The sequence below is a fragment of the Lonchura striata genome, chromosome 1 (genome assembly GCF_046129695.1).
Source record: "Lonchura striata isolate bLonStr1 chromosome 1, bLonStr1.mat, whole genome shotgun sequence".
NCBI classification, from domain to species: domain Eukaryota; kingdom Metazoa; phylum Chordata; class Aves; order Passeriformes; family Estrildidae; genus Lonchura; species Lonchura striata.
In genome coordinates, this window is record NC_134603.1 from 152,413,035 (window position 1) to 152,432,221 (window position 19,187).

The 19,187-nt window shown below is 42.5% G+C and overlaps 1 protein-coding gene across 2 annotated transcripts in view; it reads right to left on the reverse strand.

Annotated features, from left to right (window-relative positions):
• OXSR1 (oxidative stress responsive kinase 1) overlaps positions 1–19,187 on the reverse strand; it is an 87,326-nt gene that overhangs the window by 22,015 nt on the left and 46,124 nt on the right. For both annotated transcript variants that reach the window (XM_077789521.1, XM_021555329.3), the window contains 2 exons: positions 11,888–11,943; positions 2,692–2,801 (listed from right to left, as the gene is read on the reverse strand). In XM_077789521.1, the coding sequence (XP_077645647.1) occupies positions 2,692–2,801; positions 11,888–11,943 (166 nt within the window). The remainder of the gene's footprint in view (positions 1–2,691; positions 2,802–11,887; positions 11,944–19,187) is intronic.

Below are 19,187 nucleotides of genomic sequence, written 5' to 3' on the forward strand. Positions count from 1 at the left end.
GCTCCAAAAATCAAAGCATTTTGGTTGCTTAGGATGGTTTGTGTTTCTTCTCAGTACACTATGGAAAAATGAAAATTGAATCAGAGCAGAGCTAACAGAGGTACTGTGCTCAGCTAACCTAACAAACTTCAGAAAGACACTCCTTGTGATGCAACCAAAAAGCATTCCCCAAGCTACCTTAAAGATAGTCTTGAATCTTGGCAAACTGACAAAAACCCCTCCTGCGCTATTTGTCATTTAATACTAGAGTTGGACTGAGACTTGTTATAGAGACAGGAATTTATATCCTGCACTGATTTCTTCCACTTTGTGAGCACAATTTTCATGAGCCCTAAAAGTCTGAAATGTTTCTTGAAGTGCCTCAGTTTATGGATGCCATGACTTTGAACAGATTTCAAGTCAGTTAAATAAACAAGAAGATATCTAGTAACACTTAAAAGAGCACAGGACAAGAAGAAATACACTGTAAGGGTGGGTTTTTGTCTTCTCACACTATTTTTAGGTTTTGAGAATAACTTCTGGGCATTTCTTAGCTCCATCTTTCAGTTACTCTTGCAGCACACCATTACACTGCACATCTCTCCATTTCCTGACAAGATTTTAACAGTTTAATGTGAGGGTTTTTTTCATTATTTCACATAATTCTGCCTGCAAGTGAAAGCTACAAAGCTCAAAACTGCAGTAGTTCATCTTGATATCTGTCCAATACATTAGTCACCACCCTGCTGTCAGTTTATATCAACAACATTTATTTTTCTCATCAATTTAATTTTTTTTGCCATAAATTCGTCGAGTGACCGACCATACATTAAAAGATGATGTTGAGCAATCACATATTAACATTCTGAAGGAATTTAATGGTGCTGAAGTAATCCAGATGGAAGTGGTCGATAACATCTACATGTGAAAGGCTAACTTAGAGCAAGCCCTCTGTCCCTCTTCCCCGCCGGATCCAGCGGCTCAGAGTGACACCTGCTGGAAGGCAGCAAGATCATCTAATGGACATTGAAGGATTTCACATCAGCATCATCAGCACCCCAAATACTGCTTTAACTTGATATTTGCAACTGGTTAGATGCGTACAACCTTGGTGGAGGTACTACACTCAGTAAAAATCTTGCCTCCTTTGGAAACACATTTGTGGGGAACCACCCCTTACTTTGTCACTGAAACCTTTCTTTCCCATTTTTAGCTCCCTCCTTAAGGTACTTTTCCTTTTGTCCTGAGACTGCAGCTGCAAAGAGCCTGGAGCAGCACTGGCCAGGCTGCTGAGGCCTGGGCACAACACACAGGACAGAAAAGCAAGGGACAGCACTGATCTAGCTTCAGAAGCACCAAATACTCTGTTTTTATTTACTTTTAACTCAGCCTTATGAGTTGAACATGACAGTGAGGTAGTTCAGAATCAAGTTTGCAAAGACAACCCTGACTTGGGATGTGTGGCATTTTCCTGCCCTGTTAGACCTGCACTCTGAGGAGGCTGCAGCAGTGCTGGAATGCACTGGCCACTCAGTCCCACCACGGGGAGCCACTGAAAAGGCCAAACACTGAACAAGCCTTTCATCAATAATATATTTAAACTACTCCAAAATTATCTCCATTCCTCAGGGAGTTTCAGATATTGGAAAAAATGCACTTGTGTTTAGCTGCATTTGATTTTAGATACAGATATACATGGGGGTCTTATTCAAGATCCTCCCAAGCTTCAAAATATTTTACTGGAAACACCAGCAAGGAGAAGTGTATCAAGATGGATTTACTTCCATAAAACAAATCCTTAAATATTTTTGTTTAAAAATTTTCAAAAGAAATATGGAAACCCATTTATAGTCAGTTACATTTCTGCTTAGCACACCTCTCAGAAACCCAGGCCTCTGTCAAACTGATTTTAAGGGGATGAGGGATAATTTTCAGATTGCTCGTGGCAGTGTACATCAATGCCATCGACAGCTACTGCAAATGCCTTGGTAAGAGTGTGGTGTAATTTTCTCTGTGACTCTTACTCAGAAATGGGCAGCAATTTTACATTAAACAAAGTTTCCAGGTGTCCTTCATCAGAAGTCACAAAGACAAAGCTTTTGTAGTTTAGTCTAGAAGCAGCGGTGGACAGAAAGTGGCATTTCTCCATGCAAGGGGAAGAAGTATGACAACCTTCAGTGAGCCAAAAGAGCAGAGGAAGAAGGGGAAGATGTAAGCATTCCTCAGCATTTAGATACTTCACAAGCCAAGAGAAGTTAAAAACCTGAAGTCAAATGTATGTTATTATACTGAATTAACTCCCCACTCTGACATATCACAACAAACTACCCCAAATCTTATGTTTGCAGATGCAGAGGAGCACATTACTGAGCTGTGTATGCATTTTTACCACATGTAAAACTATTTATATTCTACCTCATCTTCATGCAAAAGGGAGGGGCAAGTTTATCTTCTTTATGCAACAAGTGAGCTGTCTCACCCTCACCTGAGGCAGCAGCCTGGAGAGAAGCAATGGGGCAAAAATGTGCTGAACACCTAACATTCCCCAGCATGAGTCTGGCTGCAATAGGCAAGTCAAAGAAAATCCTGTGTTTAAGAAAACCCTTCAGGATGTCAAATTATCATATTAGCTAGAAATAAATATAGTAATTGCTGATAACAGGGAATTCCAGGTGCAGATCAGCTCAGAGGACACTGGGAAAAACAATTTACCTGTTCCATAACTTCTGGTGCCATCCAGCAAGGTGTGCCCACAAAGGTTTTCCTGACTTTATTCCTGGTAATGTCACCACCAGTGGCCAGGAACGCACTAACACCGAAGTCTGAAAAGAAAACAAAAGCAGAATTTATTAAGAACACATCCTGAGCAAATTAAAGGGCTGTCCCTTCTTTCCCCTCATATTCCCAGGCACTTATTAAGTACCAGACCATGCAGTCATGCATGAGGGGTTTCCTAATAAAGGAGGAATGATCAACAGTTAGCTCAGAGTGCTGGTACATGAACTGCCATTCAGCAGTTCATTCAATTGCTGGGGACAGCAGAGCTTTCAGCCCTGGCTGGCAGAGAGGAAAATTCCACTTTCCATTACAGCCCACTGGTCACATTAGAGCCTGCCCACACTCCTCCAGCAGCCCTGCTGCTGTACAAACCTGCCCTGCCAGCCAGAGCTGTATTTACATTTACATTACACATAACTGCACTGACCCTCAAGCAGCATCCTGTAACATCCACAGCAATCATGCCGGGTGCACAAAAAGTCTCTTGAAAACATTTAACTGTCCTGAGTTACCAGCCCTTTATTCTGGATTTTTTTTTTTTTACCAGAACATGCTTTATTTGATAATTCTCCATGGCTGAAATGCTCAGTGCTTTAACAGGACCTCAGTCTGGTTCCTGATGATTCTGAACGTGCCACAAACCAGCCTGAGCATCCCAGGGAAGCCTCACAGACACTGATTCACACCCTGCACTGCATCACCCACCTGAAACACCTTTCACAAACCAGGATGCTCATGGATGCCCTTTGTGCTCACTGGTAATTGCATTTCCTGGAAAATCACTCTTTTATGTGAAAATTATGCTGTAACCTCATGTTTTATGCAATTAAGAATGGCATAGAAAACAAAATCTGTAACCAGCAGCAGCATAAAGGCATAGCAATAAAGTATGTTTGTTGAGAGAAGAGCATTACCAAAGATCTGGCAACAAAGTTATTCAAGAGAGGATGGCAGTTTGTTTGGAGAAAAAGAAAAAAGCCAAGTGACAGGAACACTGTTAACATAGAACTGCTCCAAACCACACTATTTATGTATTGCTGAATTACAGGCCTGCAATGGGCCTATAAGTCAATATGGAACTCAATTCCTCATAACTTCATTCACACACACTTGTTATTTAAACACAGTACAAGCAATCAAAATCTCAAATGCCATTTTTGAGATTGATGACTTGGAGGGCAAATCTCTGAAATTCCAGGGCTATTTAACATAAAACCAGAACAGTATTGATCACAACTGATTTGAAAATTTTTGAAACTGTTGACAATGCAAAATGTAAAAGCCTTTGCCTCTGTGGCCAGAGGAGCCAGAGTTACTCCATGGCTTAAGGATGTTAAATTGGAGAATTAACTGCAACATAAGATCCCTCCTTACAATGTATAAGGTATCCATATGAGGACTGTCCCAAGTTCCCTCTGCATCACACCAGCAGTGCAATGAGTCACTTCTCATTAGAATTTCAGTATTTGAGAAACACCTCTGAAGTTATCACTCAGAAGATGCTGAAAGCTTCCAGCTCACTTCAGTTAGAGACTTCCAGGAGAGGAACTTAGTGCTCACTGAAGTACTGAATGTGGGTAACTGCAAGGTGACATTAAATAAAGTTGCATAGAAATCACAGGGCTAAAATAAGCACTAACAAAAGCCTATCATTAGGATTCAGCTCTTCCAGATGTGCTGACCTGTTCTTTTCCTGTTCCCAAAGGCATTTTGGCTTCCTGCTATGCTTGAAGTTTTAGCATTCCTAGATGGATCAATGTCCCCATCAGTACTGCAATTTGAAGCTTCTAGAAACCCACTTTTTGCCAAAGTGACTTTTGTTTTGAGATTTTCCATGCGAGTATCCATCATTTCTGCTTTTCTCAGGAACTGCAGGAGCTCCCTAAAAGATTCAGAGTAAAGTTGCCTTTCACTCCTCATTACAGGAAGTCTCCCAAGATCTATTGTTCTAAACACAAGAGCAATCAGAAGTTCTTTTAAATAAGATAATACTAACAGAAACTTGTCCAAGTGCCATCAGCATTTTATTGTGATGTGCTGTATTTGAACTTGCAAATATTATCTTACCTCAAGTTTCCATGCAGTCATTTTGAGGGGAAAGGAAATACCATTCAAAGCAAAAGCATTCCAGCAGTAAAAACACAAGTCCTTCACACAGTATTCACCACATCTCACATCAAACCCGCATTTATAAATTCCAGATGGAAATCAGACCCTTACATCTGAAGAAAGCTTAAATGGAATTAAAGTTTATTTCATTACATGGTTGATTTATTTAATGTTTTCCCAATTAATTCCCCACATTTCCAGTGGGCTAAAACAGGCTCAAACAGCCTGTGCTACTCCCCTGTAAGGAATGACTTTGGGACCATCTTCTCAAATGTCATCTTACTAACTTTATCCAAGCCCCAGCCATTTAGATAAGAATGTGCCTGCTCTCAGGAATTATCTGCAAAGTCATAAAACACAACTACAACCACAAGTTCAGGTTCAGTTCCTACTTCTGAGTAGTTGGGACCATCTGCCTCAGTCTCTCTGCCCCCAGAAAGGTTAAAACAGAACTAGGTTATTGCAAATGAATTGAAATCTAGAAAATGGGGAAATCCATGAAATTCAGGATAGCTCTGAAGTGTTTACACATTTGTACTCTTCCTTGGCAGCTCATAGTTTATATTGGCTCAGTACAGTGATAACTGGCAAGGACTGAATCACCACAGACAGGAAGGAATTGGAAACGCTTGGACCTGGCTTGCAATACCAGTAACCAACCGCCACTGCTGGGGATCCACCGACTGTCAGATATCCTAAAGGAGCCCAAAAACTGCAGACTTCCAGCAATCTGATAGCAAATCACAATCTCCAGGGTGTCTGGATGGAAGTGGTGAGATCTATCTTTTTTTTTTTTTTCCCACTTTTCTGAAGCAACGTAGAAAAGATTCATCTGTTGAAGCTGTTTCAGTCATTTAAACCAAAGATTGCAAAAAAAAAAAAAATCCATAAATATGTATATCTCCAAACTTGCATATCACAGCAAAACCAGCCCAGGATGGGAATTCAATTCTGCTGATGCAGGCTCTGCACAAAATATGGCCAGTTTTGTCTCTTCCAGCAGAAACGTGTTGCAAACCACATATCCGACACTCTACAGAGGCATTGAAGTTCCAGAGTAGTGTTTGAAAAAGCATGCCATGAGGCAACAATTCTTGGTACTATGGTATCCAAATTGTCAAACTTAAAAACCACTCTGGCCACTCAGGAAATGTAGAAGTTGAAAAAGGAGACCCAGTACAAACAACTCAGAAACATAAAAATGCTGTGGCAGGACCACATCACAGCAGGTACCACTGCAGGTGTGTCTCTCAGGAAGATACATTTCTACCACATTCTATATTGTTTTATCCAAATCTAGAAGTCAGCTGTTAAAATCAATCTCTCCTTGGCCCTCTCATATTGTAACATTACCTTAATCCTAAAAAGCCCAAGTACCTGCTACTGCATGTAGTTTCCTACAAGGTAGAAAGGAAAGAAGGAAGAATGTGCGCTGAGAGCCAGGACCAAAACCTGCTGATATCAGAGGGGATCCTACAGAGTTTGATGTGCTTGAATCAGACCCTAAAGTAGTTTGCAACTTCAACAGGGGCAGAAAAGCAGAATAATTCAATCTTGACTTCAAAATCACTTTGTGTTTAAACAAAAAGCATCTCAGAAGACAGCACTAGATGTTATTTTCACTGGTCACCTTCCTTCTTGTTCAGTTGTTCACCATCAGAAAATATCTGCAGTTGTACTCTACTGCTTTGCTGCAAACCTTAAAGCTTTCAGAGCACTGAAGATGAATGAACCTGGCAGCAAGAGGCAGGCAGTGATAAACAGCAATTTTGTGCTGAGAACGCAGCAGGTGGTAGGATACCAGATAAAAGCAAGCTTACTGGAGAACAAGAATCAAAGGCTTCTTTCCTTTTAAAGTCTAGATTGATGCACAGTGGTATTGGATCTGTAAATGCACTTGTCCTCCTACTTCACAAAGTAACTTCAGAATGATAAAGCCCAGGCTGGGTGACGCCACCCACTGCCCTCGGAGACGTTCACAAGTGGTTTCAACAATCAAACAGTGCAACATCTCTTCAGGAAACACAGATAGTTCCACTGACACAAAGAAAAAGCTATTTCACAACTCGCTGCTGCAGGAAAGGCCCTAGAAGTCTTCTACCAATCATAGAGAAAAATACTTTTGGCCCTTTTTTTTGAAAGGCAGAAGAGGCTCCAAGGTGTTCGTGATACAACACAGGCTCCTCCAGCGAGCCCTGCAATCAACACTCCCCTCCCGAGTTAGATTTGTGTCTTGCCCCTTGTTCAGGCAATTTAATCTCCCAAAGTTAGAGTTTCCTAAGGGAAAGTGGGGAATGACACTGCTGCATCATAGCTCTATGTTTATGTAGAGCGCTATTTTAGTGCCATGAATTAAGAGCAGTCAGGAACACAGCGAACCGGTGACAAGCTGGCATGGATTTGTGGAAAGTTACACAAATTCAGTTACACAAGTTTTGCCTGGCCTTAACTATCCCCGTTTTATAAATAGATAAAGAGAGAGGGGTTAGGCAATTTGCCCAGGATCAATTAGCAAGTCCTGAACAACTTAGTGAAATCTCAGTCTACTTCAACTGCTTGGCAACACGGCCTGTCCAGGCCAGCTGACGCTGCAGGCACCTCTCAGGAGTGCCTGTTCAGGATTCTCTAGTTTTAAATCCTGAAGAGATCATGTTATTGTCTCCAGAACCAAAAAATCCACACATGGAGGGATGTGTGCCTCTCAGCCTTCAGCAGACACTTGTATCATCACATTCAATCTCAGAGGGGTGGGTGACAGCATTATTTAATATCTCAATGGATAAAATCAGGGGAAAACAAAGATACAGTCTGAATTCAGTCTCAGTAGGATGCTCACATCATGCCATGGCTGAAGCGTGGCTCATACTGAGCAAGTCTCACGCACCCTGGGAGAGTTTCTCCTCAACCTCTCGCATCCCTTCCCAGTCTATCAAGATGTTCATTTCACAGTAATTTATAGGTCCTACATAATTAAATAAACTGACAAATGCAAAGCCTTGCTTACTGTGAGAAGCCATCTCCTGGTTTATGCATCAATACTGATGCCGATGCAGTTTTATGTTGACAGAGTGTTTTTATCCGTGCACTTTTAGACTCCAGGGAGCTGATAAATGCCAGAGCAAAGAGGTTTTATGGTCTGATTAAAAGAAATGAAGTAATTGCCATGGAGAGGCTGGAACACAAAAGAACTTGGCTATCTCCATTTACATTGCAACCGATGTCAGCACAGCCCAGAACAATGGTATCTGGAAAAGAGTCCTGCTCTCTCCAGAAGACAGATTAATCCAGTGTGAAGGAGAACACTTCAAACTGAGAAAGTGATACTGTGAATTGTAACAGGCTCCAAAAACTTGGTGCCAAACCACAAGGCCCAAGTGCCCTTGGGAGAAAAAAAAGATAAATGTTAAGATAGAAGCAAACTGCCCCACTTTAGGTCTTGCTGGTCAGCTGGATCTGTTAAAGGCAATTTTCTCCAGGTTCAGTGGATGCACTTTTTGAAAGCCAAAGGAGCGACACAGTTAAAAATAGAGTCATGAGTAAAAATAAGACTTGGGGAGGAGTTTCAAGCTGGGAATTTGTGCAAGTCATTAGAGGAATTTTTAGAATTCCCACTTCCAGCAGATGCCCTCAAGCCCACAGATCTCTCCATCTCTTTACCTGCAGCAACCTCAACTCACAGTGCTCCCACAGTGGCTTTCCCCATATGCACAAACACCAACTCAGGGTTACAAACAGAACCTGAGAAATGTCTGAGACACCTTCATCAAGTTGCTTTTTCTGTTCATCTTTAACAGAATTGCACAGCCCAAAATTCACAAAAGAGGCTTTAATTTTCACTGGTCAGAACCGTGTAATACTGCAGCAAAATTACTGCCTTGAATTCCACACAGTGAAAGATTCAAGCAATTAAATTCACTGACACGTTGTGGAGGTGCAGTCCAGCAGTGAGATTTCCACCACTCAATCTCAAATGCAGCTTTGCTTTTTTCTCATCAAAGGATTTCCAGATTGAGATGTACATTCCTCATTTACATTTGAGAATTACATTTCATCTGGGACAAGGAACAGGAATTGTGTCAAGCAGGAGGAAATGCACAGGAACACAAGGTCATAAGGCCAAAGATTGAATGAGACCTTAACAACTGTTCACAGGCAGTTTGGATAGAGGAGTGGCAGAAGGGAAGGAGTCATTATACAAGAATGGAAGTCTTTCTTCCCTGCTACATGATTTAAATTTTTCATGTACACCAAACCAGCTCCTTGCAGGGAGGTGCCCCATTCACTCCAACCCTCAAGGCTACATTCCACAGCTGATCAATCTTTTGTTTTTTATCTTGTGGTGTAACTTTCCAGAGAAACTTAAGAGCGTTTGTTTCATGGGAATAAAGTGATGTCATCCAGCCCATAATTGAAGCATTCAACAATCAACAGAATTATTCAGAATATGCATTAATATTATTGTCAAAGGCAAGTGCTTTGATCTCACTGAAACAAATCTCATTTTATTTGGATTGGTTTGCTTCCAGCATTTTTTTCCTCCTCAAAAAATTCCCCAGAAATTCTGCTACTTCATCCTGGGTCAGAAGGCAAGGAAGCTTAAGTGTCAGAAATTCCCACAGAAACTAAATCTCATGTTATGACCAGGTCAGGCTCTTCTCTATTATTCATTAATTTATTTTCATTTCTTTCAAGTCATCAGCTGCCTCCACAGAAACTAAAGTGCTTCCTGCCATTGCAGTGAACCCTCTGACCTTGGTTTAGTGGCCCTGCTGTGGCTGATGAAAGGTGGCAGGGTTGGTCCTTCTGCATATTCGAAGAAAGAATTTGTAAAAAAGGAACTTTGCACATCTCTAAATGCTGCTTTCACAGGATATGCAGAGAGATGAATTTCATCATTTAGGTGTTGCACATATAAACCACCAGTAGTTCAGTATAGGGAATTGTGTACAGTCACAGACAAATGTAAATCCTCTGAAATGCACAAAGCTAAGACCAGTCTACCTTAAATCTTTTTATCAACGGAAAATTACTCAGCAGAAAAAAATACACAAATACCTATTGCTAGTGAGCCTTAATACAAAAAAGCCAAGCCCTTACAGCCTTGTGGAAGAGACACACAAGCAGCTCTCTCTAGGCTGGCAGAAACACTCAGTTACACCTTTTTGGAGCCTCTCCCAAAACAGCATCAAAAGCTCTGTGCAATTACAAATTCAACATGTTATATCTTGGTCCTATTATGGAAAAAATTGTAGGATTTCACAGTATAAAGTTTGCTTCTTTGAGCATTTTAGAAGCCACTCCCTACCTTCCATCAGCTGCCACATAACTGAATTATTTTCACCTCATTAAAGACACCAAGAGACTTAAAAAAGAAAACAAAGGTATTTCAGATTTTTAAACAGAAATAGGTGTTATGTCCTGTAAAAGGGCTTATTGTCCTCTGCAGAGAGGACAGCTACCTAGAAAAAGCTGCATTGCAACATGTTCTACTTCCAGGTGGAAAATCTATGCCTTTCATTCCAAGATGCAAAGCCAAGCACAGATATTCCAAAGGAATAAACAATGCTACAGGAACTTCTCCCTCACAAAACTGTCACTGCCTCATCCTTAAAACTCCCACCACACTGGCCTGACCACTGCTGTGACTCTACCAGCAGGACAGGGTTAGGGTACTAAAGAGACCTTGTCAGACACAGATATGGCTCTTCCCAATTAAATTAAATATGGGATTGAAAATGTTACATATGTACAGGGATGTTTGCCAAGCTGGCAGGAGGGGACAGAGCTCTGCTCCCCAGCTAGAGCTGGCACTAGGACTGGAAAGGCACTACAAGATCCATGGGAAAGGCACTACAAGATCTACAGGAAGAACACACTACTGAGGAAAGGAGAATTGGAGAAAAACAGTACTCAGGATAGGAAAACATAATGCTGGGAAGAGAAGGAAAAACAAATATCACAGGTTCTAAATGTACTCTCCAAAAATCTTGGCTTACTTAATAGTCTGTAATAATAATAATCAAAAACACAGAATAGTTTGGGTTGGAAGGGACCTTTAATGGTCATCTTGTCCAGGCCCCTGCCATGGGCAGGGACACCTTCAACCAGAACAGGTTGCTCAGCTCTTCAATCTTGAATTCCATTCAATTGAATTCAATCTTGAATGTTTTCAGGAATGGGGCATAATTCTTGATTTCTGAGAAGAAGAGTGAAGTCTGTAGGAACATGTATGAAACCAAATACCAGAAGAGGATCAGGGGGGCAAAACACCCCACACAGTACCCTTTTCCACATGGTCTATCCCCACCCAGGACTGTTTCCAGCACAGCTCTGTTGCTGCAGCTCCTGTCAGCAGTGCCTGCAGCAGACATCTCCAGACACATCTGTGTTAGCTAAAGCAACTGTCTTCACAGTTTTGCTTTGCATGACTGCCTCCAAGACTTCCAGCTCACCCCAGTTTGGGCTGGGCCAGGGCAGCCACTTAAACACCCTCTCTGCCATCCAGCTCAACTGAAGCAGAGCAGGGAGCATTCACAGGAGCAGTTTGACTGGCTGATCTTTCCTTAAATGACTTTTACCATCAGATATGTCCATTTCCTTCTGATGGATCTGTGAACCCTTCACCAGAGACCTGTGGAAAACCACCTCACACGTCAATGATAAATCAGTGAGGTCTCTGCACTCCACTTCCAAGCCTATAAACTTGCTGATGTAACAACCTGACTAGCTTATGCCAAGAACTTTATCTAATCTATTGATTCTGTGGACTTCACAATCAAATGATTTGTATCTGCTGATTGTCATTATTCTGAGTAATAGTATTTTAAGATAACAAGACGTTATAAACTCTGGGTTGGGTTTTTGTTTTGGTTTGTTTTTTGTTGGGTTTTTTTTGTTGTTTTATGAAGTGTGGGGCTTTTGGATGCTAACAATTTTATGCAGGTTTCTCCTCAATCATTAAACTATTTCCTTGGATATTCAGTTATGCCTAAAGTTTACACAAAGCTACCAGGGAAGTTACCTGCAATTTGCACTGAGCCATCTTCTCCAAGAAGAATATTTCCTGCTTTCACATCCCTGCAGAAAGATAAAGAAACAATAAGTCATTAAATCTTTACTTCAACCAAGAAAAATACATTAAAAGGTTATTATTTCTTATATTTTGTTTCTTATATTAGCATTTCTTGCCTCAAATCATGCAGAAATTGTAACTTCAGTAGACAGGCATTAAGTAGTATTTGTATGATTTGTATTTTAGGTACTATACACAGAGAAGGAAAATTAAAACTTTGCAGAAGGTATTCTTAAAAATGCAAGGAAAGTTGTTTGTCACAGGTTCTTAGAGTTAGATAAAAAGGTGAAAAGTGAACCTAGCACTGGTCAGATGCTTATGTACCCCTTTAGGGGGAGTGACTTCAAGACAGTGAGTTGATGTGGTTCTCACCCAGCCCCACATCTCACTGCTCTCCAGTCCTGCAGAAGTTATTGTGCTTCCTCAAAAAATCAGTTTAGCCCCATACACTGGTGAAAATCCAGAGAGCTGAAAAATGTTGTTTGCTTATGGCTTAATGAGCCTGGTCAGTGAAAAAAATCCCCCTGCTATCTTTTTATTTTCTTTTAATGAACAAACACACAAGAACATCCAGCATGTGCTATGAATATTTTGTACTTTCCTTTTCTAGCCAAAAGCTCTGGTTTTCAGGTTAACAGCAACACTTCTCCATTCTTGAGGGGAACACTGCTTTCACTGCAAACACTTTGAAGTTTTCCAGTTTATTTTCACAGGCTGCTCCACATGTCAAGCCAAGAGAAGCACTTCATAGCTGACACCCCTGTTCATCAGCACAGGTTGCTAAGCTTGCACTGCCCAGGAACCCACATGGAATGGGTGCAAAAAGAGGAAAACAACCCCAAAACAAGCAGATTTTCCCTTCACTGCCTTTGGCAAATATTCCAAATCCTTTCACATACAGAAAGAAGTCCAAAGCTATTTTTTTCTCTTCTCCCTAGTGCATCATGAGAACAGAACTGGTGTGGTGGCCTGGCCAAAGAGCCCCAGTCAGGCCCTGGAAATCTCCTCCTTCCTGGCTTTTCTGAAGAGGAGCCTGGGCCACTGCCAGTTACAGGCCAGCCTAATTTTAAATACATCCTCTCCAGCGCTAGCATTTATCAGACTCTTCCCAATGCCCAGTCTAGGACAGTGGCACGGCAAGGGTTTTCCTCAGCACAAGGCAGAAAAAAGACTGTCCATAAGACAGTCCCACTAAAGATGAACAGCAAACTGCAGCTGACAGCACCTTTAGCCTTCAAACTGGTATTTCAAGTCATGCCAAATGTACATGTCTTGCTAGCAGTGCCCATCCTGGAGCCTAACCCCAGTTTGAAGCACTGGTGTGAGAGCAAGTACAGGAAAAATTCTTATTTGTTTTAATAATGAAGATGTGTCACATAACTTCAGAGTTTCATACAGATCTGATAGCCTCAAGAAGCTGACTTTCCCTTCCAGAAGCATGATTTTTGTTTTCTTCCTGCAACCAGCATCTGGTAGCCATTGCAGACAATACAGCACCAATGGATGCTCTTAACTACATGAAGGACCTGAAGGGATTAAATGCAGAATAAAGCAGGTGGCTACACTACCCCGCTTAGCACCCATTGGCCAAACCCAATATAATTGGTGCTGTTGAGCTAATTGCCATGTGAGACACAAACCTGACTGAGCCCTGCACTCCCACAAACTGCTCATGGTCCATAAAAAGGAGGAATGGAAAAGCTCCCTGCTAATAGTTAGGTAGAAGATGCCTTTGGGATCCAGCCCCAGGAGCACAGGGAGCCATGAGAGCACAGTACTGAAGTCTGCTATGTCCTAGGTGAGGAGCTGGCTCACACAGTGTGAAATGTGCTTGGCACAGGCACAGCCACCTCCAGGAATCCCCCTGCACACCAGCACTAATTCAGAGGGAACACAGGGTGTTCAGGAAATTCTCCAATCCTACTGGAAATGTTTACTCACAGCTGATTCTCCTGTGACAGCCAGGATGCACCAGGCCCTGCCAGTTCCAGCTCATGGGGAAAGGAATAGCATGCACAAGGTTACCTGTTGAAGTTATTAATTCTCTTACTGGAGTAAGAGTAATTTCCTCTTCCAACTGTACTCCAAGGCAGCCCAGGATGCTGCAGCATTTCCCCAGTAAGCTGGGCCATGCACTATTGTGCAGCCTTTCCAAACTTCCCCTCTGGCAGAACTGCACATGTGGCTCAGCAAGCCCCCATAACAGACCACACTCAGCCATGAAGGAAGTGCCAGGAAAGATTTTAAGCAAAACTAAGGATGACATCTCAACTATCACACACTTCACAGTCCAAAACAACTCAGGCAGGTTTCATTGCTGTAGCATCAGCAGTCAGAAACCAGCAGGCATTCCCTATCACCAAACCATCCCACCACAGCAGAGAAGCTGGGCAGGTTTGGAATGCAAGAAACTAGCAAAATAAGCACTTAGATCGAATCCCGTAGAAAATTGAGCCAAAGGACTCCAGGCCCTTAACCCCCTCAAATCAAGAGGCTTGCTTTTTAACTTCAGCTTGGATTAATTAAAATTTACATATTTTCTCATTGGAAACAAAAGTCAGCAAACATAATTCTTAAAGCTGGTTTAAGAAATTAAAACAAGTCATGGCCACAATATGAATTCCAGGAGGCCAAAACAACCACTGCCTAATATCCAAGTCAAACTACAGAATTACATCACCACTTCATGTGGCACTTCCTCACAGTGGTCAGCCCTCTGCAAAGGGTCACTCACCCCAGCCTGGCACACTCACTCCCAACCAGAGCAACAAAACTGATAGGGCAGCAAGATGTTTGAAGAGTCACTGTTTCCACTGAGGAGTCACTGCTCCATAGAAGCATTTTCCAGCTTCCCCATTCCCTGCCCCAGTTTAACAGCACTGCAGCAGCATCAGGTGAACACAGAGCAGCCTTAACACTGAGTGAGTACTCACTCACTCCTTCCTTTTAGCATACACTGGTGCAGTAGCAGCATATTTGAAGCAGGCTCTCCTCTAAAATCATATTTAAACTTAAGTGCATTTGAAGCAATGGGGCAGCAGAAAGACGATCAGTGCTTTCCTGTTTATTTTCATCAGGAGATCTTATAAACTTGTGAGCTGAATGGTGAGAAAAGTTTGTTACTCCAGGATATAGCTATTGCCAAGTGTAACAATTTGAAGGCACTTCCCATTAATGTGGTAATGACCATATCCTGGGCTGATACACTGGGAATAAATTGTATGCCTCTGGCATAATTGCTATAGTGGAAACAGGAAGCAGCTTTAGCATAAACAATAATTATATCACATTTTAAATGAAGTTACAGAAGGCTATAGTAAACTTTGTCAATAGTTTAACAAATGCTACAGTACTTCTGGACACTCCTGCTCTACAGCTGTCATCTTCCTCTCTTTTAAAGTCTTCAAGAGCCTTTCCACAAAATAAGAACTATGTTTTTATTTACCTTGTACTTCACAACCAGAGTGGGAAGAGAGGCTTGGACTCACTCCAGTGCAAAGCTGGATTCTCCACGTCAGCCTCGAAAGGTTTCACAGCGAGGCAGAAACCCTTCTTCATCCGCATTCCAAACTGGTTTAACTTCCCAGTTTGACCAGACAAGAGTGTCATCACATTAATGCCTTCAGGATGGGGCTGGGCCCCAGGTATGAGGTGCTATATGAACAAATCTCATCCCAACAACAAAATTACGGCCGAACTCCAGCTACAGGAGATTTGGGAGCACAGGAAGGCAATGAGATGATCCTTCTCAGTTTTAAGTGCCGTGTTCCCACACTCCCCTCAATTAATTTTTCAGTGGGGCACAGGGAAACTACATGAACTATATCCTGGTGGCTTGTTCCCATGACAAAGAGTCCTTAAAATCCTGCTAAATTATCAGATCCACCTTCAATCCTTGGCCTAACTCCACAGTGGTTGTTACAGCCACTGCAACCACAACAGAAGGGACCTGAGCAAAGATTGTCACCCCAGGAGATCTGCAGCCCAGTAGTGAGAAGAAAACTGTCACAGGAGAGGGGAAACAGATAAGCCCTGTTTACTCTGCCTCTGCTTCCAACCTGCTGGCATGTGCCTTTCGAACACAAAGCTGGCTGTAACACAAAGCACAGCCGTGAGTCATTTGCCCATTAGATGCAATTTACATCAACTGCAACAATAAATTTTCATGGACTGAACTCTATAGTGCATAATTTGGCATGAGGAAGGAGTGGTTGGTCCTGCCAAGTTTAATTTAAAAAAAGAGAAGGTGCAATATGCAACAATTACTATTTTCTTTTAATGGTAATGAATAACTCAAAATATTTATGCTGAATGCAACCAATTACTGGAGTTGACATTGTTCTGAATAATTTGTAAAATACTTCCAGGACAATATTGCTACATACAGTTAAATATGAGGCAATCTCTGACATTTTACACCAAATGAGTGCTATTGTCCCTCTACCATCAAACATTTCTCTCCCTTCAATAACATGCTGTTACCTGTGTCACCTCTTCCCTTTGCCTTATAAGCCAAGATATAAAAAGCTGGTGACAGGTAAGAGCTTTACCATTTAGAGCTGAAAATTGTAAACTAGGCTTGCAGTGTGCAGGCAGATCAGTATTTTTACCCCTTCAAATGTCAGCACATTCAACACGGCATAAGGAGAAGGCATTCAAGACAATTGTATTGGAAATGCTATACATGAGCATGCCCCTGTTCCTGCTCAGAAAAGCTGTGTGCCCTAATATTTTCATGCCACAGGGTTGAACCTGAAGTCCCAAACTCTTGGGTGAGGTGCAATTACTGCCTGTTACAGTGCTGTACTCAACTGCAGAGCCAGACTCTCAAACATCTCCCAGAGCTTGAAGGTTTTCCAATGGCAGAGAGCTGGCAAAGCAGCTCCCATGCTCCCTGCTGAGCCCAGCATAAGGGGATGGAAGAGAGGGCCAAGTCCACAGCTTGCTTCATCCCTGCTCATCCACAGCCCTCTCAGCAGGTCCTTGTGGCCACTGGCAGCCGGGCCCAGTGGCAGCAGCCAGGCTGCCATAAATTCCAGCAGGGGACCAGCCCAGTGACATGCTTTATTGCCCAGGATCAGGCAAGCACAGCAACTGCAGCTTCCCTCTTCTCCAAGCTGCTCTGTCAGCTGCTGGGCTGTGGTAAAAGACCACGGCCTCCACACGGGAGCTGAGCCAGCAGCACAAGGCAACTCATAATTAACTCCAAGACTCAAAACAGTGGAAGCATTTTTAAAGCTACACCTTCATGAGGGTTACCTAGGTGGGAATAATTAAAGGCCTTTGAATTATCATTTTAATGGCTGGAGAAAGTTAGATGAATAATCCAATGTTACCAGGAACTTTAAAAGCTTTTCTCTTTTTTTTTTTTTTTTTAAGATGTCTTTGAAAGGCAGAAGTGACTGACAGACTGTGGCTTTGCAAACAGAGCCATGTGAAGACAAAGCCCACTGGAAAAGACTGTCAGCTTCCATCACACAGAGCTTTAAGAGTACAGCAAGTATTTGTTTTCTGCCTACCCTACCCATAAGATCCAGGCAGATTACTTTGAGTGCAGCAAAGACTTCTTGGGAGAGATAACTGCATTCTGTCACTTGGCACAGGCAAACAGAAACCCCAGTCAGAGCTGCATGAGAAATTAATCTCCCATTTCACTTCATTGTAAAAAAATAAAATATCTTTCAGAGGTTCACAATGCACTTACTAGGTACAGTCCCTCTCAATTTTCTGCCCTCCAGTGCTGCAGAAGTGGACTGCTGCTTTAAGTAGAAGGTTGGGGCCCAAGAAACCATGATTCAAATTTGATTTCTTTTAGGTCAAGTCGCTCTGGCAGCTCAGACAAGGGACGACTCACTAAAGAAAGCTGCAGGAGATCTGCCTGAAATTCACTGTCATCTTGGCTGTGTGAATAGCTCCAGGGTTTGGGAAGATGCTGAAGTGGTTCAGAAAGAGTTGCAGACCTTGGGCTAACTCGATGCAAGCCTCTATTATGAAGTGAGACAGGCAGCAGTGTGTCAATCCCTCACTGTGCCCCTGTCTGTCACACAGCCACTGTTATCGCAGCGCCTGCAATTTTCCTTTATCTCAGCAAATTATGTCCAGCTCACACTTCTCACTCCTGTGCCAGCTTCGTCTCTGATGGTTTGGTGCTCTCATTAATTCCTTCTCTCCCCACGTGGTTCAAGCCTAACAGAGGATTAAAGGAAGGTTCAAGGACGGATCCTGCCTGCCTGCCTGCCTTGGTCTCCCACCTCCCATCCATGGCCAAGCCTCCAGCCCAGCAGCAGTGCTCAAGTAACCTCAACTGCACATCAATGTGGGGCAAGTTGCTTCAGCTAAATCCAAACCCTTAAAAAGCAATTTTCAGACACATCAGGTCCTTCAGCCAGGAAACAGTGCTAGACCTAGGCTGCCTCCCAACATGGAGATGATCTAACCATACCAATACTTACAGCCCCATTTCTTCCTCCTGCAAATAAGGCCTTTGCTTCACACATTCACCCCAAAGCACATCACTGCTGTGGCATCAGCTCATGGCAAAGAGGATTTGCCAAACAGCCCACGCTTCTAACAATCTTCAGCAGTTACTGCAAGAGAGAAGCTTCATCTCCAATTTCACGCACCACTTTTAAAGTTTACCCTATTCTGTGAGAAGTTCAGTTTTTTTCTCTTGTATAAGGAAAGGATTCTGCACAGCAGGTTTTAAAATCAAGCTTCCATATGCTGAACAGCAGCTAAAAACAACAATTTCTTCCACAAATGCATTTATTCAGCTCGTCCATTTCCTGATCCTACTTCCTAAGGACTGCAGTGAGGACAAAGCACAACGACCCTTTAAAACCTGCTGCATGAAAAGCAATACACGGAACGAGCTGTGGAGTCACAAGGTCTCTTCCTACCCCTGGAGGCCCAGACATTTTTGGGACACCCTGCCTTAGTCATTGATAACAGAGGGAAATTGTCTAGTTATAACATGATCTTATTTCAGTATTTCATGTCAAATTCTTTCAGGTGGAAGGAGGCGAGTTTGCTTCACGTGGCAACACCAGTGACTCCACCATTCTGCAGTATCTCCTGCATGTCAGAGTATGTTCCTAATGGGCCCAGAAATAGGAATTTCCAAAAAATTACCACTTGTGCATCACCCCAGTTTGAGTACAAGCTGCACCAGGTAGCAGAAGGAACAGGAATGTCAGTGATTCATACAGCTCCCTGCCTGCCATGGTGGAAAGATGAAAGGCATTCAGGC